Source organism: Triturus cristatus, chromosome 6, assembly GCF_964204655.1.
Source record: "Triturus cristatus chromosome 6, aTriCri1.1, whole genome shotgun sequence".
NCBI lineage: Eukaryota > Metazoa > Chordata > Amphibia > Caudata > Salamandridae > Triturus > Triturus cristatus.
The window spans coordinates 237,802,925-237,829,230 of record NC_140589.1 but is presented as its reverse complement, the minus strand read 5'-3'; the positions used below and the strand labels follow the sequence as shown (position 1 = coordinate 237,829,230).

General features: G+C 45.5%; 1 protein-coding gene across 3 annotated transcripts in view; it reads right to left on the bottom strand.

Annotated features, from left to right (window-relative positions):
• ATAD2B (ATPase family AAA domain containing 2B) overlaps positions 1-26,306 on the bottom strand; it is a 790,780-nt gene that overhangs the window by 150,635 nt on the left and 613,839 nt on the right. For all 3 annotated transcript variants that reach the window (XM_085610606.1, XM_085610608.1, XM_085610607.1), the window contains one exon: positions 6,774-7,466. In XM_085610606.1, the coding sequence (XP_085466732.1) occupies positions 6,774-7,466 (693 nt within the window). The remainder of the gene's footprint in view (positions 1-6,773; positions 7,467-26,306) is intronic.

Below are 26,306 nucleotides of genomic sequence, written 5' to 3'. Positions count from 1 at the left end.
TGCCCATGGCTGGGGGAGGGGGTCGGCTAGGGGGACGGAGCTGGTGAGGCAGCCGGCAGCAGTGGCGGCTCGCAAATACCCCCGCGATAGGCGTTCCAGGGGCCCCAGATTTTCACCCACGCCCCAGGCTTACCCCTCGCAACATACACCACCTTTTCACGAAACATACACCAATCCATGTGTTCTTTTCAGGCCGACACCGCCGGGGGCCTCTGGGATCCCCACAATTGAGCAATGTCACGCTTAGCTATCATGTATCCCAGAGTCACCCACCGCGTCTGCGGAACCGAGTAGTCAGTTGGCTCCCACACATTCAGCAAGCATCTCCTCGCTTCAGGCAACAGCGCGACACGCGTAACCACTCGCAGGACCTCGTGCACACCACGCCAGAATCGCTCCACCTTTGGGCATTCCCACAGAATATGCAAGAAAGTTGCCAAAGCACCACAGCCACGCTTACACAGTCCATCCTCAGCAAAGCCCATACGTAGAAGCCTTGGCCCCGTCACGTAAACCCGGTGGAGGATCTTAAGCTGGACGAAACGAAGGCGAGCCGGGATGGCCACCTCCTTCGGAGAGGCCACCGCGGAAATCCAGTCCTCGTCGTCCAATTCCAGCCCATCGCCAACCCAGGCCTCGCGGAGGCCAGTCAGCAGGCCCGATCGGTCGTTGATCAGTTTTTTATATATAAGGGAGATCGTGCTGTCTGGGACATGGCCATCCAGCACTCTGTCCTCCAGGGGGGAAGACTCCGGAATGGACGCGACATCCGGGAAGACGGAGCCCAGCGCGTGGCGGACTTGTAAGTACCGAAAGTACTCACTGCCTTGCAACTGGAACTCCGTCTGCAGCGTCTCGAAAGTTTTGAATCCCCCCCTCGTCCAGAGATCTCCCACTGTGCTGATGCCGATCGTGTCCCACTTCTCGAAGCCCTTCGAGGTCCACAGGGAGCCCAACCTCGCAGACGCATATAGCGGTGACGCCCGGGTCAAACGGTCCTTCCACCCCATAGCTGCGTTAGCCGCGTGCCATACACGCACCATGACACGCGTCGGTCCCGTCAGGCGAGGGTCCGGCGCGCCAGAGTAGAGCGCTCGATTGTAGTCGCCACCGGGCAGGAGCATCTTGTCCATTTCAAATGCCGGGAGGCCCAGTAATACCGTTTAATATCCGGGAGGGCAACCCCCCCATCGTACCACGGGAGCGTCAATTTAGCCAAGGCAATACGTGGCCTCCCGTCCCAGAACAGGCGACGCTGCAAACTCTCCACCTCACGGAAGTAGCGCGCCGGGACCAAGTCCATAGTGTTCTGGAGAGCGTACAGAAAGCGCGGCAACGACATCATCTTAAACAAGGCCGCTCGGCCGAGCGGCGAAAGCGGCAGACGCCGCCAACGCACCACGTCCTCCTTCAAGCGCTGGAGGGGGGCCAGCAAATTCCGCTCGTAGCGGGCCTCCGGGTCCAGAGTAATATATATACCCAGGTACCGAAACCCCTGGGAAGCAATCTGGATCGGACAGTCCCGTGGTAGGACCGGAGCCTCCCCGGCAAGCACGTATACACAGGATTTCGCCCAGTTGATGACGAGGCCTGAGTTGCGACCGAATGAGCGCAAAACATCAACTAGGACGATCAGTGATTTACGCGGGGAGGCGAGATATAGAAGGATATCATCAGCGTAGAGGGACACACGGTCCTCATGCTCGGGGGTCCAGCGGAGACCACGGATGGAAGGGTGCCACCGCAGCCACTCCGCCAGGGGCTCCAGGGCCAGTGCAAACAGGAGAGGCGACAGGGGGCAACCCTGTCGCGTGCCCCGTCCCAGTGCGAATGGGGCCGAAACTCGTCCATTCACCACCACCTGCGCCAATGGGCCGGAATACAACAACTTGACCCAGCTGATGAAGCCCGGTCCGAAGCCAAACTTCGCCAGCATCGCCCAAATGTATGGCCACTCGAGCGTATCAAACGCCATGGTGGCGTCCAAGGACGCCAAGATGGCCGGTTCCCGCACGAACGGGACACGCGCGAGCACCCCGTGCAAGCGTCGCAGATTAAGGGCCGTGTTACGATGGGGTATGAAGCCGGACTGGTCTTGGTGGACCAAATCGCCCACCACGCCGACCAGCCGGTTGGCCAGCACCTTGGCGAGGATTTTGGGCTCCGCGTTCAAGAGCGAGATAGGCCTATAGGATGTGACCCGCTCACCGGGTCTCCCCCCCCTTGTGGATCACCACGATCGTGGCCAGACGCTGGTCCGGCGGAAGGGAACCCCGCGAGCTGGCCGCCAGGAACATCGCGCGCAGGTGGGGCGCCAGTACATCCGGTCGCAGCTTATACAGCTCGATAGGGATGCCATTGGGGCCCATGGCCTTGCCAGATGCGACCGAGCGGATAGCAAGGGCAATTTCGTCCGAGGTGGGAGGAGCGTCCAGCGAATCCCTGTCCTCCACCGAAAGGGAGGGCAGCGCGATGTCCCGAAGCAGGGCATGGGAATCCTCCTCCGAGCAGGGAGAAACCGGGGAATACACCTCGCGGAAATAATCCGCGAAGCAGGAGACAATGGCGTCCGGCTCGGTGACACACACACCATCCATCCTCTCGATCAACGGAACCACACGACTCGCTCTCTCCTTTTTGTCCAACCACGCAATCAATTTACCAGCCTTATCACCCACATCATACAGTCGCCCCTGTTGCTCTCTACTGAGGCCCCTGGCCGCCTCCGTGACGAGGGCCCTATAGGCCGCCTGCTTGAGGTGTAGAACATGCAATGTGGCATCCGTCACCCCGCTCCCCAGGTCACCCTCTAGTTCAGTAATTTCGGCCTCCACCCGGGTTACCTCCTCCCGCTCGCGCCTCCGGGCATGGGAGATAAAGGAGAGGGCCTCCCCTCTGAGAACTACCTTAAAAGCCTCCCACAGGGAGATAGCCGAAGGGACAGACCCCACATTCTCCTCAAAGTACCGCTGCAAGGATTTGATCAATTCGGCTCGAATAGTGGGGTCGCGCAGGTACCAGGCATTGATTGGGGCTACCCTGCCCTCCCCCCTCGGGAAGACATCAAAGTGCAACAGTAGTGGGGAGTGATCTGAAATACCCCGCGCCAAATGGCGCACCTCTCCCACTCTCCCAGCATAAGCCGCAGGGACAAGGACATAATCAAGCCGCGAGAGGCTACCATGGGCACCCGAGTGGAAGGTGTATTGCAGCTGCGCGGGATGCTTTAGTCGCCAGCAATCCACCAATCCTAGTGTATCTAAAAGGCAGGACAGCCACGCCTGTGCCCGGGGGAGGTCCCTGGGGGGATGACGATCCATAGACCCAGAAGCCACCGCATTGAAGTCCCCCCCAACTACCAGAAGCCCACCCGGGAGGTCAAGGAGGAGGCGCCCCAGGTCCGCAAACGTGGTAGATTGCAACCCCGGCGGAACGTACACTGATACAAAAACGACCACTCTGCCCTCCATTCTACCCACCAAGACAGTGTAACGTCCCCTCTCATCATGGCGCACCTCATCAATCTCCAATGGGAGCGAGTTCTTAATCATGATGCCCACCCCCCGCGAGCCCGAAGTGAAGCCCGAATGGGCCACCAAGCGATAGCCTCGCCGATTCATGGCATGAAAGGAATTACCTATAAGGTGTGTCTCCTGCAGGAAGACCACATCTGGTGAAATTCGTTTCAGATACTGCAGGACCACACCACGCTTAATCCTATCCCCCAGTCCGTTAACGTTCCATGATAACACAGTCAAATCCCTACCCCCCATCATACATGGAAGCCATCAGTCGTCCCCCAAAGAGCATCTCGAAAACAACAATACAGTAAAGGGTTCGCCTTGCGGTGCAAACAAACAACACTCCACCCCCGCCCACCCATCCCAACAGAACTCCCCCCTCCCTGCACCCCTGCATGAGCCCAGACAGCCCCCCCAAAGTGCAGTGTGCCTGTCGCCCCATAGACGAAAAACTAACTAGTCCCCCAGAGGAGGAGGGAAAGCCCCCAATGGACCCCGTACGACCTCCATAGGAGGGGAACATACACGATCAGTGAATGGTAACCGGAATGTTGTCCAGAGCAAGGCCTACTATTCACCCCTCAGTTCTGATCCGGCGAGCCCTCCCCGCCAACCGCACCCCCCCCACCCCCCCGGCCCCGATCCCCAGGCAGAGTATCCAACCAGTCCCCAGCCGCCTCGGGACGGTCAAAAAAGTGCGTGCGACCATCCACCTCCACCCTCAACTTAGCTGGAAAAAGCATTGAGTACTTAAGGTTCAGGTCCCGTAGGCGACGTTTAACTCCAAGAAAACTCAGTCTCTGCTTTTGGACCGTCGGAGTAAAGCCAGGGTAGAAATTCACGTCCATATTATCGAGCTTGACCGGTCCCTGTAGCCTGGAAGTCTGCAGGATAGCGTCTCTGTCCCGAAAGTTAAAAATCCGGGCAATGAGAGGACGCGGCGGGGCTCCGGCCTTAGGTCTTCCTCCGGGGACCCTGTGAGCACGTTCCACCGCAAAAAGTTTACTCAGCCCCCGGGGCTGGAGACGGGTGAGGATCAGGTCTTCCACAAACAAATCTGCCGCCTCCTCCTCCCGTCCCTCCGGCACCCCGACAATGCGAACGTTGTTCCTCCGGGCCCGACCCTCGGAGTCCTCCAATCGACGGTCCATCAGGGCGCCCGCCTGGCCAAGCCGGTGCACCTCCTTTTGAAGGGCCGCCACGTCTGTAGTGAGACTCGAGGTAGTGTGGGCCAGGGAATCGACCCGGTCATTTGTTTTAGACAAGTCGGCTCTCACCAGGCCCACATCCACCAGGGCCGAGTCTATCTTCTGCGCCAGAGTATCAAAGCGCTGGTCCACCGAGGCCTTCATCTCGGCAATGGCGCCCATGACGTCCCGGAGGGTCAGATCTGCGGGCTGAGCAGACGCCTCAGTCGGGCCCGCGGGGGATGTACGCTGTGCCTCTGGAGATCCCTTCTGGAGGGTGTAGCGGTCCATGCTGTTAGACTGATGTGCCGGGCCACGGCGGGTCGATTTCACCTTTGCCCGGTCGCCATCTTGCTTTGTGGACATGTCGCACTCCCAAAGTCGTGCCAATCTCCTCGAAAGAGCCGATAAACCAGTTCACGGGTTCCGGGGGGGAGTGACCACTGGACCGCAGGACAACTCACAGCCGGCGGGTCAGCCGGGCACCGGGACAAGGCCACACCACCGCACCCCGCTCCGCAACCCTACCTCGCTTGAGGGCAAGGAGGGCGCAAAAGCGAAAGTGAAAGCGCGGGGTACGCGAGTCGCCCAGCCCTGCCCGCCGCTGTTGTTCGCTTTGTCCCCGGATCGCCCCACAACTCCAATCCGGGGGGCCGGCGCGGAGAAGGCCGCAATCTTCGATCAGTGCTCCCACCGGTGTCCGGGGTCCGATTCGAAAACGGAAAACGGGTGCCGCCTCAGCTCGGGTACACAGACACAGTCCCCTCATCAAAAACAGGATATAATCAGGATTAATTCAGGAGGTCGCGGAGGTCCTCGGGAGCTTCGCACCTACGCGGCCATCTTGGTTGCGCGCTAGGCTCCTCCTCCGCCACTGTTTCAACAGTAAAAGAAGCTCTCCATTGGCTCCCACTCAGCATCAGGGACAGCAAGAACAATTCTGCACACGGGCTCCTCGGGCCATGCTAAAGTTTCAATTAATTATTTTGCACTGGTTTTATATTGCCTCAAAAATCTAGAACTCTGGTTATATGCATGCTATTCTGTTCGTTGTGGTGTATAAATTAAGATAAAAATACACTATTTTTATAAATTGGTGTAGGATTTCTCTTGAGTCACGTCAATTACTTATTGTCCATGTTTGAACTCTGGAATACTTAACACATGTTCCTCTAGTAAGGCCTGACTGGTCTTTGCTACACTACCAGGATTGAGCTAAAGACCATCTTTGGGATTTGTGACAGTATTCCATGGAGAAGCCTAACCAGCATCACCACATAATACTCCACCTTCCTATGTGGATGACTTTGCAGTCTCAGATTTTCATGTAAAGAGGGGACATGCTGTCACTTACATACAGCCTGATATGTCAATCATCCAAGGCCTGTCCAGTGGGAAGACCCAACAAAATGAAAGACAGTGTCAAAACAGCCAGTCATTGAAGGAGGCTGGCCCTTTGCCAACTCTGTGAGCCAGACCTCAAATGGAAATGACACACGAATAAGCCATTGCCTGAAGGAGGGTTGCCGTAGCCCGGTATGTATATATTTAATATATTTCAATGTGTGTGCAATAAATGGGGCAGGCGCCATTACATGTTAAACCAAATAAAAAGGCCACTGCGCTCCAATTTAAATTTGGGTAATAAAAAGTATTTGGGCCCTCGTTTATAATAAATTCACCTAATCTCTCTTGCTCAAGAGAGATTAGGTGGTTGTCTAGAATGAGAGTGTTAGTTTATCTCTCAATGAAGCTAATTTGGGGCCGATCACGAGCATTTTTGACTGGTGACATTTCATGTTAGGTTATGGTTCAACCTGTTGCAACTATCTTTTACCACCGTATTATAAAATCTGGTGTTATGTACTGTAGTACACATGTGTCTGAACTGTTAGCCATTGCCCTATCAAATTTTGCTTGAATTTCAAAGCAAAAGAAACAGGTAGGTAGCGAAAAATGATTGGTTGAAGGGGGAAACGTTCGAAGGACCTCAGGAAAAAAACAATGAATATACATCTGCCCCAATACACGTCAACTTAATTTCCACGTAAAACATTTAACTTACCTTCTTTATCTGCTTCAGAGTTGTCTAGAACTGTGTCCCGAACAGTGTTCCCAATATTGCTTAATTGCGTTGGCTCTGGATGCGCTATTTTTACATCACCACTATCGTGGTCTACACTGCACAAATGTAATTTGTACATTTCAGGCTGTTCCATTGTCTTATCCACATCTGATGGTTTTTGCTTGTTCCCAGAAAGGTGTACAATTTTGACCCCCTTTGCCTTGCCATTACACAACGCTGAAAGAGGCATGCCCTCCAAACTGTCTGCTGAAGAATCACCATTTATGTAAGTTCCCTTAAGGGGCGATTGTTTTCTTGATATTATTCCAGTCTTAAGCAAAACTGAGCTGTTCACCAACATAGACTCATTGGAACTCTCCTCTTCCACTGGAGCAAAACTATTCTCTTTCTCCAAAGTACTGTGTATGCATAATTTCACTGTTTGCGTATCCACATCGCAAGAGGACTCGTCATTCACAGACAGTTCTGCAGCTTCCTCTCCATTCTCCTCATGGCAATCAGTGCTGACCTCTAATTCACCATTTTCTAGAACTTCACTATCTTCTTCTGCTTCTGGATTATCAGAATCTCCACCCTTGTCATCATCTTCGTCTTTTTTTAAATAGATTGGCTTTTTCTTCTTGATTATACCTCTCACCCATGGAGACTTCCGCCGTTTTCTCCTCATAGGAACTATGTAAAGGGAAATATAAAATACATTTGATCAACTATAGCCTAAAAAAGAAATAGGTTTAACATGTCTTATCAATAGATACTTACTGCAGCATTGCTTAATTTCTTAATTTAGTTGTTACTAGACAGTACACACAGTTGCTTCTAGATAGAGACAGACCAGAGTTTTAAGACCCATTGTGCTGTGTAAATACCCGCATCCTAAACTTCATTTTAACCGGAGGATAAAAGTCACGCTCAGTCCAACTGGTAAAGCATTTCATTTTTTTCAGGTGCTAAAAACAAACTCACCACCTTTCACCTGCCTGCTTATTTGGAGAACATGCAGGGATGATAATCTGGTCTCAAGAGCTAATAGTTAAGGTCCAAAGGCATCTCAACATGTTATGCATTAGAAAGAAAGGTGCTCGGATATTGATTATTCAATGAATAACATATAGAACTTTAAGCACTATTCTTGCAGAAATATGGAGCTAAATAAAGTTTTCAAAATTGTGGTGGGCTGCTGAATTCTAAATAAACTGGAGCCTTTATATAAACAAGTACTACAGTCTAGTCTGGAGCCTCCTTACACCATTACTGTAGCAGTGCATCTCGACAGAGAGTAACAGTGTTCATAGTATACTAAGCTGCAAAAAAAAAAACACTTTCAGAGATAGCAAAGGTTTGATTAGAGAGAGGGGAAACTCAAGTTCCCCACCACTCAAACAGGTTAGAGGCCCTATTTCAGAGGGTAACAACTGAAGTCCTACAGATATTTATTCCTTACCAATGGCAACATTCCCTCAGTTTGGTCCGAATTCAGTTTGAGCCAATGGTTGCAGTTTATTTCCCACAGCCTCTACTGTGCAATTCCAGAATCTCCCCACTGTCAACCCCATTACATTATCCAGAGAATGATCATTTTACTATCATGTAAATATGGAAATGGAACCCATGAGACTGATGACACAGCAGGTCAACAAACACTGAAGAGACTGCGAGGTTAGAAAGAAGCCCTGCGGGACACTAAAGACTAGGCTTATAGACTGACATAAACTGAGCTAGGCATATACATTATTCATGCCACAAGACAAATTGAAGACAGTCCAACTAGGCCCTTTGGGCGAGCATGTCAAATGTTGATGTAGAATTGAAACGTCTAGAGCACTGCCACCACCACCATCCAAGATCCTTTCAGGTGACCAGGAAGCCACTTGGACTACGTCTAAAGAGTAATCATTTTATAGCGAAGTTCTCACTAACACTGGCATGAATGCTTCTAAGATCTATGTTGCTGCAGGAAAGAGAACAACATAGATAAGTGTTCCAAGGCAAGGGGAAATGGCCCAGAAGCCAGAGGGGGATTTTAGATAAATAACATGAGTGCAGCAAACATCACTCAGTATGTTGCAAAACCCATGAAGGACAGCGATTCAATGTGTTCTGTTTTTAAAGATCGAAGACTATGGAGAGTGGTATCTTCCATGAGAGCTCTAAATGTAAGCCAGTAATCCAGCAAGCTTTAGACAAGTAAGGCTTCACAATCACGGAGGATACTAGCTATTATCAAGGAGTTTGCTTATATCAGGAACATTTTCAGGAAAATAAATAGAAAGATGGTCCCAATATCGGAGTCTGAATAATGGCTCTATTCGCTACAGTGGAATTGGCCAAATCCTGAACAACTGTGAAAAATAGGTTTCTAATCATTACTTTCTAAAGATGAGACCAGAAAAAAAGCTTAAAGTTTTCGAAATATTCTACTTTCACATGCTAACTGGTTTCTTCTGGAGACAATTACAGGGCAAAGTCAGAAAACATGAATGCATCCAGGCTTCAAGTGACAATTTTTGTTAAAGGTCATGCTAGTGATTGGAAATATCACAACTAGTGATGATATATGTCACTTGTGCCCAGCGACAGAAATGTAACTACTTGTTCCTTGCATTAAGATACTTCATAATAACTACCAGACCGTCCATGTTCTCTGCCTAAGTGTGTGTGTGAAGGCAAAGCTATCAGATATCATGCACTCAAGTTGAGCGATGGAGGGATATGGTGCAGCACTCCTTCCTCATTGGACAGGAGGACTCTCTGGAGAAGGTATATGTTGGCTTTCTAAAATAGACGGCAGGCCAAAAAAAAAAACTAAACTTTTTTATTCAAGTAGCACTGTCTAAGCTTACCAAACATACTAGGCTGGATCCGATCTGTAGGACCCTGAAAATTATAAGATGAATGGAAACTGTATGCGAATGCCCCGATACAGTCCAACATGAGGACATCCTCCTTTGGATGTGGACCTCATGCCTATCCAGTCAGCCAACTGATGCAGCTGGTGTTCATCTATGAGTATGGAGGGGGGAGGGGGTCTATGGATGAACAACCCTATATCTCACAGATGAGGCCAAACAATTCAAGGAGTATTTCCCACCCCTGTGTGGAGTTGCAAAACCCTGCTCAGGATCTCTGCTTTAGTATTTTAAATACTCATGAAGTAGAAGACGAACAGTAGCATGATTTCTGGAAAGCTTGTTTCCACAAGCTTATGGCTAGCAGAACAGCAGGAAGTAGTTGCTGCCTTGGTTCTTCACATAGAATATGACAATGATATTGCATCTGTGGAATCCAAGACCTTTGGATCTCACCACTGGAATATAGGCTATCCATGCTAGAAAGGCCGCCATCTGCAACAAGTGTGAAGCTTGGCCTATTACACTGACCCTATACAGTACACTTGTAGTTCCAAAAGCATCTTTGGAAGAAATAGTCTTGTTGTGCAAGTGCAATCCTCCTGGCCCTCAGCCTTTGTAGCATAGAGAAGGCATTCAAATGTCTGCAATAAGGAGTACTGTTTCGTCTTGGTGGTCACCAAGAAGAACTGTGTGTAGTTTACAGTGTCCCAAGTGTCAGGACATTACAGGATACAATTGATCTAGATACTGCTCTGATAAAGCAATCATCTGAGAGACTGCTTAAAGCAGTGCAACATCTGCAGCCAAAGAAGGGAAACCACTGGGACCGATTCAGCACAGAAATTAAATGGCAGTCGCCTCTACTGGTAGTGTTGGTTTTCCACAGCAAACTATCCTATATTCCCAAAGGTTAAGCTGATGGAAGAAAGTGTCCTGAAGATCTAATGACCAGAGCCAGTCCCTTTACTAGCCAGCTTCTAGAACCCCAGCCAACGTTAATACCTCTGCCCCTTAAGGGGTCCCAAAAGAAGTCTCCAAACTGCATCTCTTCTAGGGAAACCAGATGGGTTAAAACTGGGGACTGTAGGGCACAGCTGTCCATTTGGTCATCAAGAAGAGATGCCATTTCAAGCTCCTGACCCATGCCTACAAAGCCTCACTGACCCCTCAGGAACCTCTGCTCTGCAAACCGCGCACAGATCCCTCACACACGAAGCTGCCGCACCGGAGTCTACTCCTTCTCCTATCTTGCCCCTAAAGCCTGGAACTCCCTCCCCCTCCACACCGCTCCCTCACTGACTGACCCACTTCAGAAAGGGGATCAAGACCTTTCTCTTCAACAGAGGCATACTGCAAGAGCCTGGATATCCTCTTGGAGGACAAGGGCACTCTACGTACAAGTACAACCTGATTGATTGTTTGATCATGGATAGTTGCCATGTATGTGTGGGTGTCTGGATTTAGACATGGTTTTGGACAGAGCACCATCACCCTTTGAAGTGAAGCGATCCTCCTGAGAAGGTGCAGAGAACTGCTGGTGCCCAGCAAAGTCACAGACATAGATAGGGCTATGCTGAGGTAGAGATATAGGCTTGTTATATCTCATGAAACATCCTCGGCCTGATCACTGGTACCTAAGGGGGAGGCAGCTCCACCTGTGGGTTTGGATGAAAGGACTATTCACCCTTGAAACACCAGGAGACATCTGCTATCTATAACAAAGGAGGTGGTTTTGGTGGCACAAGTTGATTAGGTAATGATCAGGGACCTGGCTAGAACGTGGCATATTTAACACTAAAGCAATATCTCATCAATAGAGAAACAAAATAATGATTGCTATTAAAAGGGAAAGGGAAAGTTAATATACGTTGTCCCCCGAGGGCTCTTGCCTGATATTCATCCACCCACTCACTGAAAAAACAAAGGTTAAACTGAAGTTATAGTTAGGTGGAAATGTCAGTTAAAACTTAACATTTTTAAATTAGCGAAACATTGAAATTCACCAGTTACAGTGTACAATTACAGTTTACTGAGCTAACTAGAATGTACAATTACAGTTTACTAGAACTAACTAGTGAGGGGTAGCGCGGGAGGGGGCAGTGCTGGGGGGTATCGCAGAGGGTGAGAGGGAATCACGGGGTTGTCGTGGGGAAATAAAAAAATTAAAGAAATACAATTAAATTTAACTTTCCCGCATGGAGAAGGGCAGTGTGGGTAGGACTGGTTTGGGCGGCCCGAGAGGGCCGACCAAACAGTCTTTGTGCACTCAGGAGTTAGCAAACAAATCCTCCCCTGCCCAGCTCAAAGAGTAGAGCAGCCTCGCCCACTCACAAAGCAAACATTCTGGTTTGGAATGCTTCCTGAAGATTCGTCAAATAGTGCCAACGTGATTAGCAAAACAAAAAAAACTCTTCCTATGGAAAAGTCTGACTTATGCAACCGACACACACATTTTGTTACTTCTTTTTTTAAATAAAGTGTCTTCAGGACACCTCTACTATGTATATGCGTGTCAATATCACCAAAGGATTGCCGTCCCTTGCCCTAGGTAGCCGTTTTTAAGGAATTTTGTCACTGATTCAGACAAACTCCTGCTACGGAGAAAGAGTTTGGCAGTTTCCAATCCCTTCTGAGCACCGGAACACGGCCTGGTGCTCATTTGCAGGGCTGACCAATTAATTTGCATTTAATATCACATATACATCTGATGGACCTAGCAGGGCATCTCTAGTCCCTTCCAGGTCCTTCCCAGAACTGGTATGATGGGGCAGGGGCGCTACAGAAGTGGCAAAGGGCAGCTATTAGCTTTGTCCACTAGTTCCAGCTCAATCCACATTTTTCTGGAGGTTGGGAGATAGGTGGTAGAGAGGGTAGTAAGAGCAGCCCACAGTCCCTCCCGCCCTAAAAAGAGAAAAGCTGAACCAGGAGGTGGGGACCAGAAGAAGTGGGACTAGGACTGACTTATTCTTTTCACTTCCAATCGTGAATTCCTGTTCCAGGTTCATCTCGCATAGATCCGTTGCCACAGAATGCTTCTCTGTTCATGAGAAACCATTCTGAGATAAAAAGATATGCCTCTGTACCCTAGCAAGGAGGTAGATGATTTTAGGATTTTTTAAAGAATAATAAGAAAAAAAAATATCAAAGCAGTGGTCGGGCACAGATGAAACCAATTACTTAGATGTAACATAATTTTGAACTTCTAGAGTCACATGCTGTGCCTTCATCCCGCCGCCTAGTGGCTGGAACCGGAAAACGCTACTTGTTTTTGTTCATCTCCAAACATTTCAGAAATTGCCTACCATACAGCTTTTGTATAGCCCACTGCTGATCACTGGTTGGCTTGCTTGTCACTCATTTGCTTGTTTCTTATTTGATGGCTTTCCTTCCTCTAGTGATTCTCTACCCAGTGGAGCATAACTTATTTACCATCTTTTTTTTAATTGTCTTTCAGTGACTCCAAGACACCAAACCTGTATTCTACCTCTATCCAGGTGTTGCTTCACCTTGCCGAACCACCTGTGTGTGTTCCATGTTGCTCACAAGCTCGTCATTTAGTTTCTGCTAGCTTTCCTTTCTTCATTTATTATTTTCCTCCCCTGGGCCGAGCTTCGAGTGCCCCCATTGCTCCCTTGCCCCCGTGCACACCCTTTGAATAGCAGTCATTCTGGGGGTCTGTGTGTTCATGAAGACACACGCTGATGCTCCAAAGCATCTTAAAACAAGCATTGGCATAGCCAATAGGTCTCGCCTTTGGGACCTTATAAGTGTTTAGCCATGCAACAGTTGCATAACTAAATACTTATAAGGTCCCAAAAGCGAGACCTATTGGCTATGCCAATGCTTGTTTCTGTTTATTACTGCTCTGTAGTAATGGCAGCACCCGTGCTTTAGCTTAAACATCTTAACCTAAAGTCGGGTGCCGAGATTGCTTCGAAAGTAAAGAATTGTCTATTTATTTACTTTTGAAGCAATCTCAGCACCAGACTTTAGCCTAAAATGTTTTAAGCTAAAGCACGGGTGCCGCCATTACTACATAGAAGTAATAAACATTAAAAAAAAGGAAGCGCCCGCTTCGAGAAATGACTGCTGTGGCGGGGGAAAAATGCTACCGCCGGCCACAGCTTGCAGTGCATGTGCGCGAGTGGTGCGCGCGCAGCAGTAATCACGCCATATGGCGCCTCTGCTCAAGCGCGCGCCCGCGCACATACACTGCAAGCTGTGGCCGGCAGTAGCATTTTTTGAAGCCCTTACTTTAAGTCTCACCAGACCAGTGCAAGCGCTGTGTCAGGCGAGACCTAAAAATTATTGATGAACCCAATAGCTCAAAAAGTTGAGACGATGAACTCTGCCAATGTTTATGATGCCAATGTGTGTATGATGCCATTTAAAAATGCTTAGAACTTCTTGTTAAAGGTAGTGTAGCTTGAAGGAACATCAGGAAATAGAGCGAAAGGCTGTCAATCAATGAAACAGATAGGAGGAAGCCGTAAAATGAAGTGGAAAGCCTTGCACCATGCCGAGGAAGGAAATCAAGGGATGTTGCACCATCCTCCTGGAGTTATTCAAAATGCTAAGAATGGGGGTAAGGAACCAAGGAAAAATAATTCACTTAATGCAGGCCGGTAGCCCGTGTGCCTGAAGGAATCCTTAGTAGAGAAAGGAGCAGGCAAGGGATGCCTTATCTGTTACCGCTGCCGGGCATGCTGGCGAGCCGGAGACCTGTGGTTAAGGAAACCGGGAGTAAACACCGACTGTATTGCAATCTATGGGTCAGCTAAGAGTGAGTTAAGGGTAGTGGGGCTTCGAAAACTTACTTGGTAGCATAAAACAAATTATGAATTTCCTCATCCTTCAGGATGGAAATTCACTTCTTCACCCCTTCCTTTCTTTCTTTCCTGCAGGGTCAAGCGACTATCGCTACATGTTCCTTGTCCTTTCCTCTAATTAGCATGAACATAGCAATTGAGTAACTCCATATTTCGCCTACCCGGCAAGTATCTATTGATTTGGTACTTAATAGCTATGTTGCAGGTTTCCATCAGGTTACATACAATTTACCTAGGTGGTGTTTTTTTTTTTTTAGACACTAGGTGCTAACACACCTTGTCCCGATGATGATCTCAGTTTCATAGAGCTTGAAATGCCTTTGACAGCAGATCAACTTGACTCATCCTTTATTATATAAAAAATGCTAAAAGGAGTCTAGCATCATGTTGTTTTGAGTTGATGCATGTTTTTACGATTTCACTTATCACTGCACGTTTCTTTCACTTATCTGCGAGCACTAGATCATGATATACATAAAGAGTCTCAATAATATGCAATGAATACGTTAGCTGCATTATAACGCTATGTAGTGGCCTGCTTTTATACCTGCCTTTGGTGTATTATGTGAGGATTGGTCTTCAAATTTGCTTAAGACCCTAGGCTTCTTTAACACTTATGAGACTATTTGGCCTAAGTGAACCACTATTGTTTATCGAATGAATATTTCAAGTGGAGCCACTTATCTATGGGATATATCAATACACTGAGACTTTCAAAATAAGTAAGTATATTTGAAAGAAAATGCCTTGAACATGGCTGAACCTTTTCAAGACAAACACAGTAATCAATGAAGTACATTTCAAAAATGGTTGCTGAAATGTACTTCATAAAAGGTTCAACCATGTTCGGGTCATTATAACATCAATCTGTTCATTTCAAAATGCTCCTGAATATGATATGCAAATATCCTGCCATAGTATGTGATGCTGTTTGCATGTGCCTTTACTAGGTGATCTTTAGTCTCTGAAAGAATCCGTGGGAAACAGAAGGGCTGTTTCAACAATGTCCTCTATTCTGAGCGCAGATGTACAGATTCCTCATAAGAGTAGATTTGAAAAACCCGAAGGTTTCATGCGGTGTAAAGCGAGCAATGTTAACGATGAGCCCTTCTTCGCCAATGAAAGGTATTTATGTCAGGAGGAAATGCATTTAAACCTCGTGAACAGCTCCGTGTTCCATCTTCATGCAACCTTTCTTCATACCAGCAGTCCCATTTCCGTTTCTGGAGAACTTCTTTACTTGTGTTCATTTGTTGCACGATTTTCTCTGGAGCACAGAAAGGCACAATCTCCATTGCGCTGAAAATGAATCGATTTTGCACGAACAGAGACGGTTTCTAGCCTACACACGGCATGTAAATCTAGTAGAGGTTTACGCTGCAAAAACACCGCCCCTTTCTCACACATTGCGTCTATCTCCATGAGAGGCATTGCGAGAGGAAGGAACTCCGCACTGCCGCAAAAAGGAGCAGGGAGCTGCTTGGATATTTCTCTTATCCTAGAAAAAATCCAATAAACATCTAGCTTCTTGCTAAGGAACAGACACATGCCTGCCCACATCCAGGAGACAGATGCTGCATTATTTTTTTCTAAGCTCAAGTAAAGATTTCGCATAGCTCCAGACAACTTTCTTGGGCACAGACCCCCAAGGCCGGCAGGGAGGGAAAACTACCAACCCCCAGACACTTACGAAAACACACAAGTGTCCTGAGTGCTGCGGCTTGTCTGGACGCCACCACTTTTTTTTTTTACAAAGAATGACCTTCAAATATGAAATTTTGATTCAAATAGCAGAAATGCCTTGTAGCGGAAAGTTCTTGAGTTTGTGATGTACTGCCAAAGGATGAAAGTTTTGGCCTTTCATGTCTCTTGCTACAGGCCCTCCCACACATGTGGGGGACCAGTTTTATCAAGCAAAATATGGCAATGTTGGATTGTGGGACGTTTGCTGCTTGCCAGATGTTCTGGAATTTTCTGTTAGAGAAAAATAAAGAACAAGTTGCTTACCTTCGGTGACACTTTTTTGCTGGACACTGCAGACTCTTCACATTAGGATAAGAGTGGATCCAGAAAATATTTCTGTAGAAATGCTCCTACGCATCCCTGGGCGGCATCATGAGGCTCCACTTTGACTCCAGCAATAATGAAGCAGAGACACCAATAAGCACAACTCTTGCACGCCGACCTCAGTTTTCTGTGCCCTGACACTGCGTGAAAAATTGGGAGCACCAGTGTGCAGGTTCTTAACTTGCCACCTTTTTTAGATGCTATAAAGAGGCCGCTCAACAGGAAGTGGGAGGGAAGTGAGGAATCTGCAGTTAGACAGTGTGTTCACCAGAAAGAGCGTGACTGAAAGATAGAAACTTGTTCTTCTGATGGATACTCCTAACTGCAGATTTCTCTCCTTGGATCAGTACTAAAGCAGTAAATCCTCAAGGAGAAGGGTTTGCAGCATTTACTTAGACCACAATGTCCTGCAGAACCGAGTGGGCAAAGTGCCCTGCCTGTCGGACCGGACCGTCAAACCAGTGGTGCTTTGTGAACTTATGTACGGACGCCCACGATGCAGTCTGGCAGATGTCAAAGACAGGTACTCAGCATGACAACATAGTGGTAGCAGCCTCAGCTCTGGAGAAAGGGACTCTGAACCTCTGGTGCCGGGCTTTTGGCCAGTGCATAGAAGATCTTGATGTAGAGGACTATCCACCTCAACAGGGTCCTATTCAGCACCTCTATTCTTTTTATGTCGCCCCAGAGAGCACCAAAAAAGCTGATCATCTCCTGATGTTCCTTGGTACTATCAACATAAAAGCTTAAAGCTCTTTTAACGTTCAATTGATGAAGCCTCTCCTCTTTTGAGGGGGGTAAGGGGCAAAGAATGGTGGGCGTGTGATAGATTGCCTAATGTGGAAAGAAGTCACAACATCAAGGAAGAAGGCTGCCCAAATTCTCAACACCAATTTGTCTAAAATAATGGTGAAACTTGTACAACAGTGTTTAAAAATCACTCATGTGACAACAGAAGTATTCACAAAGAAGACTTCAAAGTCAAGAGACGCAGAGGGCAGCTATGAATTGACTGGAAGGATGGGCACATGAGAAACATTAAGACCAAATTAAGGATCCACTATGGCATCACAAACCGTTTAGGAGGAAATGAGTGTCATGTCTTTTATAACCTCATCGTAGCAGGTAATTTAAACAAGGATGGTTGGTTTGGCAAATTTATAAAAGCCCACACGGAAGACAAACAACCTTTAATAGTGTTCACTGCAAGGCCTTGGTGGGTCACAGACAACAACTAAAAAAAAAAAAACAGCAGCTTGGAATCTAGCGGCTACCACACCAAGTCACAAACTTGTCCCATTGCCAGACGTAAATGGACTTCATGGAAGGACGTCTGGCGGTGAGGAAGACATACTCCACTTCAAGAAGCAGTTTGAATGTAGTTAACTGCCAGCATGGAGCTATAGATTGCATAGATTCTGGTGGAGGACTGTGTCCTGGCACTGAGGTAGGAAGTACTCCCGAAGTGGCAGCCTGAGCAGAAAACTAGTGTTTATGCCCAGAAGCTCCAGGTACCAACTCTCCTTCCAAATCTAGAGCCACTAGAATGACATGGGTCTGGTTGTTCCTGATAATTTTCAAACCTCTGGGCAGCAGAGGCGGAAAAGCGTACAGGAGTCCTGAGTTCCATTCCAGAAAAAATACATCTCTTAGTGAGAGTTCGAGGAAATACTAATGTGCAAAACTTCTGACTGTGTGTTCTTGAACAGGGCAAAAAGTTTTAGCCTTTGTTCTCACCACTGCCAGAAGATGCCCTGCACCACTACAGGACGTAGCTGTGTCCTCCAGACGATGTCTGCCGAGCTTGTTGGCTCCGTAGGGAAATTTCATAGATGGCTTACCAGTAGATGTGAGGACATCTATAACCAATAGGTATCAGTGGAAAATTCCACTAATGACATAAGGGGTAAGAAGGGTAGACGTACGGATACCTCCTCCCTAGTATACACTTATCACACTACTGTATCCAAACCAAAAAATGGCTCTACAAGCCTCTAATTCTCTTGTTGGTGATGTACTCCGCTGTTGTGGGAAGTAAAAAGATTTCCTTTTATTAATTAACCCTCAATCACCCTATTGGTGTCATGCTTCATCATCGGGTTCACCCAGACTCCTAGAGGTCTGGGTGGGCTCGACCATCTTTCAGGGAGCTCTTAGGAGATATTTGGCCAGGGGGATTTAAAGATTAAAAATCCTATTGCTTCCCTAGGTATCCCTTTATTCGCGGGGATGCAATGGATATTAAAAAATCAGAAAAAATTGGGGCTTTTCTGAGTTTTATGGTCCTAGGACCCTAAAGGTTAGCCAACATGTTTCTTCCTGCTTGTAATTGCCAAAAAATGGTGAGGGGCTTTCGTCAGGGCTTAAAAAAGAATGATCCCTCCCTGGTATTTCAAAGAGTTGACCTATAATTTAGAATCTTCGAAGGTACAGATAGCTGTTCCCTTCATCACTATCAAAAGTCAAAATTGAAATCGAAATTAATCACAAAAATTCTTTTTTTGCAACGACATTCATCACAGTGTGGAGAATATTAATCCTCCTACCTTCCGTGTTTGTAAAAATTCCACCTATTTGGAGAAAAAAGGAAAAAAGGAAGAAAAAACAAGAGAAAAATAACACGAAGATTGAACATCGAATTTCAATTACAGTCTTGGAGTGCAACTTCAATCCATGCTTGTGTGCACTTTTCAGAACCATGCATGGACAATCTTAATTATCCATCAACCATATGGGCCCAAGTGAATCAAATTCATTCATATCACCCAACTTGGGTGTAGTGCACAACCTCACGTTATAACAAGAATCAGAATTATAAATGGAATTAATACTTATTAGAACACCATCAGCATTATTGTAGTAACCAGTGAGTACGTAACACATATGTACCCCAATCGTGAGTATCTCCTTTGACATCGTTAAATAACACTTCAACAAACCGATGTTATTATTTGTAGTGTTCACACATCCATTTCCAAACATAATTATTTCATATGCAATGGGTGTCAGACACCAAATTCACACACATACATAGTCGGTGTTGTCTTACCCAACTTGGACGAAACCCACGTGTCTGAGGGAGAGTGGTTATTCGGTCATATGTTGTTTGTCATAAGGCAAGACCAAAAAACACGCTGTTTTTGTTAGAATCTCAAAGGGACACTTACCCCTATTATCGTACTCGTAAGCGCAGCATTTCCCACTTACTAATTTACATATTCTGCTTGGCGGTACACCTATTTACCGGCTCCGTTCCCCGGCTCTCGCGTTTAACAAACTCAAACCGCGCCATAAGTACTCAGGGGATATCGCTAACTAGATGGAAGCCGGACCGTAGATGCTCAACGAGTCGAGTCACCCTACCTCTGTTCAATAATGGACCAAACAGAGGTAGGGTTGCAGAGAAAGTTGAATGTACTTAATGAATACACCGCTGCAAAGCGTCTTACAGTAAATATGGACAAAACAAAAATCTTGTGTTTTGGGAAGAAGAGTAAGAAGTTTAGCTGGTACTTGGGCCAAACCAAGTTAGATACTGTAAATGAATATAAATACCTCGGAATATGGTTTACAAGGACTTTGAAATGGGATACCCATCTGGAAGCACAGAAACTAAAAGCGCATCTAGCGGTATGTGGGATGAAAAGATTTGACTATAGCTACGGTGATATGTCACATAAACCACTATTGACCGCCTTTAAAGCTATGGTTCCGCCACAATTCCAATATGGGGCAGAGGTTCTATGCATCGATGGGAAAAGCTCATGGGACAAAGAGGAGGGTAAATGTCTAAAATCCCTGCTGTCCCTTCCAGGGTCGGCGATGATTCAGGCAATTAGATTGGAATTGGACCAACCTTCATGGAATGTCCAGGTCCAGTCGAGTTTGCTTAGATTCTGGAACCGCCTGGGTCAGGGGGAAGACACCAAGGTATCACAATGGTGTATGAGGGAAATTCAATACAGCGAGTTAAAGTGGGCGAAGGCAACAAGAAGGAAACTCCTGACCATTTGTGATCGCCTGAAGGTGGACATTGACCCTATAACACTCCAAATTAATGTGATAAAGAAAGTGCTTAAAGTGCAGGGTAAGGTATGTTCGAGGGCAATAGATCTAAAGTATCTGAGAGAAAAAGATTCCGTAAAGTTTATGAGCACAGGATGGGAGAAAGATTCCAGTTTTCCATATATGGATTTGCTACCTAACCGCTGGCTAAGGAATGAAGTCTTTAAGCTAAGAATAGGAACTAACCCACTATTTACAAACAGCGGAACAAAAGCTGCCCTTTTACATCTGGATGGTAAATGTGTGTGTAAAATAGGAATGAAGTGTGATATTTTGCACCTTTTATTGGATTGTGATTTGTTTTTAAATCTACGTAAAGTGTTTCTTCGCCCGATATTTTTAAAATATGATGTCAATGAGCGCTCGCAAGCACGTGATCTTTTAGTGGAAATGGAAAATCTTGACATTGCGATAGCCATAGGGAAATTTATGCAGTGGGTTTATAAATTTCTAAACTGAGTAGAAACCTATGAAACGGCCAAAGTTTTTTTTTCTTTCAATTTTAATGAATTTTGGTTTTAATTGTATAAATGTAGTTTTATGATAGTAGATTTTTTTTATAGCAATTGGAAAGAATTTGTGTTATGTTGATTTTAGATGATAAAATATGTATTGTGGTTTATAGGTCAATTGGTCTAAATAAACTTTATTTTTGATTGATTGAGTCGCGTCACCGGTGCGCTCAGAGTTGACACCCGAATAGAGTGTCGGGAATTGGAGTTCAATGTCCCGCTATTGTGTCTGTCGTGCCCCAAAATTAGTCTTTCTTAAAAAATGGTATGCCACATTTGCCATGTGGTGTGGGAAACGTCAAAAACGTACCCCGGTATAAGGAAGAGAAATGACCGGGGCGTTTGTGAACAAACCTTGACTCCCGGTATATTTAAAGGAAGTAAGCAGCCAGAGAGTCGGGAATAAGAATACTAGGTCCCGCTTTTGTAGTTCATTGACTTTCTAACTCTGGCATTAAAAAACGGAGCAACGGTATATTTAGTGCGGCATACCGTTAGAACAATTATATATTGTATAAAATACATATTGTGAAAAAAACATTTTGTTTGAGAAGACATATGCAAAAGGATGCCGACATCGTTTAAAGTGCCCAGATCACATTTTAAAACAACAATATTTTAAAAGTGTTTCCTGCTCAATTCATGATGTACACTATAAAGTATGCGATAGACTATATTTTGCAAATGACACTCTGTTCCATGATTCTTCCAAATTATTAATAAAGAGGGAGATCTCATACATATATTACATTCTCATTAACAAACCTTCATTGTCAATGGATACTTCCAGATATACTTATCTGAAGGCGTTCCAAGGTATTGAGTCATTCAAACCCTGTTTGTCGGTACCCAATCTGTACACCCATCTCTGCTCACGTTTAAAAAGTATTTTTGTGGCATTCGGACCTTCATTCACTTTCTCAATTACTGTCCATTCCAGGTCTTTTTCGGAATGTTTAAATTCCACATAGTGTGCTGTCAATTTTGTGAACCCTATTCCACGTCTGATTGTACTTCTGTGTTCACCGATGCGGAGTTTTATCTTACGTGAAGTCATTCCGACATATTTGAGTTTACACGGGCATGTAATCACATTGTTTGAGTTACAATTTGTGTGGTGCCTCTGTTCCCATTTCTCTTTTAAGCCCAGATCAATGTCCTTAGTATGTTTTGTAAAAGGGCACACCACACAGTTTCCACAAGGGAAATGTCCTTTTACTGGTGACCTATTCCACAATGTCAGTTGTGTATCTGTTATTGGTTCCCGGTTGTCTGTATGGATTAGAGTATTTCTTATGCTTTTGTTTTTCCTAAACGAAAACACAGGTTTTTCAAAGTTCAAACTATTTGAATTCAGGATCCGCCAGTTGTTTTGTTTAATTCTCTTCACAGAATTGGAAGATGAGTTATACGTTGTAACACAAATGATAGCTGTATTTGCTTCTTTGACATTTGTTTGTAATAATGCTTCACAAGGGGTATTCTGTGACCTTTTTCTTGCTTGTTCTATCACTTTTTTGGGGTAGCCTTTGTCTGATAATTTGGTTGTTAGAATCTTTGCCTCGTTATTGTAATCCTGTAAGTTGGAACAATTCCTTCGTATCCTTAGGTATTGACCTATTGGAAGGTTTTCTCTCAAAGAGCGAGGATGTGCACTGTTAAAGTGTAACAGGCTATTGCGGTCTGTTGGTTTCTTACAGAGGGAGCCCTCTAGTTTACCATTTGCGGTGATGTTAATATCCAAAAATGATATTTTCATGTTATTTGTACTGGTAAACTTTAGAAATGGGTTGATGTTATTAATCCATATCATGAAGTCTTTTATGCTATTAACATCTCCATGCCTGATAACAAAAATGTCATCTATTTACCGTAGCCACTTACGCACTCTGTCAGAAAATGGGTTGTTATTCCATATATGTTCTTCTTCTATATAGCCCATATAGAGACAGGCAATACTAGGGGCAAATGTACTCCCCATCGAAGTACCGTGTACCTGTAGGTATAACTCATCCTCAAATCTAAATAAATTTTCTGTAAGGGCAAGCCTGATTAGATCCATAACAAACTTCACTGGTGCATTCCACGGCCAGTCGGTCTGGTTCAATATGGTCTGTATTATCTGAATACTTTCCTCTTGGGGTATGCTCATATACAGTGCTTCCACATCTAGGCAAAGCATTGTTTCCACAGATGGGTCGTACTGTACATCTGTCAGGATACTGAGAAGGTGTTTTGTATCTCTGACATAAGATCTTCCCGCAACAGTGGAGTACATCACCAACAGGAGAATTAGAGGCTTGTAGAGACACTTTTTGGTTTGGATACAGTAGTGTAATAGATGTGAGGACATCACCATTAAGGTCAGAGACAAACTTTATACCACCATATCCCTCAAGCCACCCGAGAGAAATATGGTGCCTGGATACTCCAGCCAACATCCCCGTAGCTTAAAAGATAACCTTCCCTATGGGCAGTTCTTGAGAACTTTGAGAAAATGCAGTTTGAGGGCAGATTACTTCAAGGAGTCTGACACTCATTAACAAGCTTTTAGAAAGAAGTTATATCCACCCCAACCCCTCAAAGGTGTTTCTCAAGGGAGCTAGGAAAAGGGCTCGATACTGCCCTAGCACATATGGAGCTCTGACCGATAGAGAACGGCAGCACTCTCTATCACGGTCCCAAATCAGGAGCAGCATATTTATGTCCTCCGGAGTCACCTGCATACTGTCGTGCCTGGATCTTGGTGTTTTCAGTTTTTTCATCTACCACACTGCCAATAAAGTTTAACTTTGTGGCATATATCTGGATTCCAGTAACAAAGATTATATGATCTTATTCGAACTGTTTAAACGTTGGTGCTGCCTGGTCAGTTTCCGTCTTGGAGCTTCTTAGTGAGCTCTTTTACATCTGATATCAACTATAGTGCAGGCACAAAACATTTCTTATTGAGATTCTGTCCATTCTGAAGTGTTGAACATCTATACCCCTTTTGGGTACAAAGTCTGTTGTGGCTCATTTCCTGAATAAGGCGCCCCAGTTCGCAGAAACGCACGTAGAACAAGACTTATTTGCTGCCACGTTTAAGTCCACATTGTTTTCTGTATTATATGTCCTTTTATTCAATAATAATATAGAGTTGACTATTGGATGATAGTGATTTAATATTTTGGATTGTGCATCATATTTGCACACTTATTTGTACATATCGTCTTTTTATTTATATTGCATATTTTGTCCTATTTTCTGTATTTTTCCACTGTCTTTGTACTTTTTTTTATCACTGCTTGCATTGATACATTTATGATTATTTGTACGTTAGGTTTTTTTAACCTAATCAATTCAATATCAGATGTATGTATTAAATGTATTAAAGTATATATTTAATTTTTCACATGTTCTCTAGGTCTGTTCATTTATCAGTAATTTAATTTTATTTTAGGTTGCCACGGGGTGATTATTTACATTGACTGCCCTAGAGATTCCCTATTTGAAAATAAGGAGAAAGATATCAGTAATATCGGTTGGTGTGCATGACCACTTTCTGTACCCAAAGTATTGCGATTAAAAGGTTGATCAACAAACACTGGGTGTCCGAGAAGAATTTGACACCCAAGTTCAGCCATTGATTGCCTTCAAAAGAAGACGAAACGTTAGGGATCATGTGGTGAGCGCTCTGTTGCCAACCCCTGTTCAACCTGATATGCGTACACATTTGAATTTGGATCCTGTTGTGGGTCATTTTAAATGTGGGAGATGTAAACCATGTGATCTTCGCTATGAGACCGAAGACTTCACTTACAAATGCAGAAAATTTACTCTGATGGGCTTTTTCAATTGTAACAGCACTGATGTCATTTACATGGTGAGGTGTGTTGTGTTTTTGACTTGTTGCCATGGGAACTATCAGGGGTAGAATGTTCATTAGGCAGGCATCAGAATGTGGGCATTGGAATGTGGGGGCATAGAGTGGTTGGCACTATGGGGAAGACAGTTGGAGAAGATAGTCGCGTTACTGATGCCAGGTCGGCTTACGTGAATAAATAATATGGCACTGGAAACCTTCATTCATGTGGATCCTTTCGTAAGTTGGCGATGGGGATAGGAACCTACGTGTTAACATATGGTAAATTTGAGAAGTGTAAGACTTAACTACTTCTTCCGTGTTAGCTTTCTTAACTATTTTGACTTCCGGACTTTTAGAAAAATGGTGTATGGCCACTAAAATGAGTTTACCAAACCTCTGCTGATCATGAACCAGTCCAAAGACCACTATTATCCTCTACGATGCCATGCAAGAAACCTCAGCTGTATGTAAGGGTGGATTAAAAGTAACCCTGGTCTTATCCGGATTCGAACACTTCACAAATGCCCTTACTACTCTCTTAATCTCTTTATCAGCACCTGGCCACCAATACGATTGTTTTACTCTTGCCTTGTCTTTTACAATTCCTAGATGGCCCTCATGGCACCAATTACGCAGGTAAGCTCTATGTTACTCTAACTTGTGAGGCATAGCAATACACGTGGGTTACATTTGATGATATATTTTTAAATATCACCCGAACTTACTCTTTTTAATTGTGCTGCCTTTGCTTTCTGTTCAGCCGCAGTCCTTGACTGTTTGTTGCGGAGAAAGCCTCTTCTCTAGTGTCATAATTTCCTGTCTCTTTGGCAGCCATTTTTGTTAGCGGTTTAGTTTGTCTGGCTATAAAAAGCTGATGCCGTTGCAGACGCTCCACTGGCGCACCAAAGGCGTGCCCAATGTAAGCCAGTCTCCGACTGGACGTTACCAGGAGTATAAACCCCTGGTTCTTTGAGGGGAAAGGTGATAAACCTAGCCGAATTCTTATTCCTCCACTTCCCTTCACCAGCTAAGTGCATCTTATAGTTTGGGTACCTTACACAAATTGTACTGCCGAAATGGGTTTCCTGGGGCTCTTGAGGGCCCAGTGGCCTGCCTCTGTCATTTTGATTGTGGCTATGGGTTATTTAGCTCCACCTTGAGGGATATCAATTCTAATATGCCTAAATCTAATTGTGTACGCGGTGAGATTGTTCCTGACAACCCAACTGCCACTCTCCCCTCTATAGAACCTAGTAAAGAACTTCACTCTACCTACATTAATATCAGTATAAGGAGATTTCTTTATAAAGTGAGATCATTAGCTAAGCACTCTATTGAAGTAT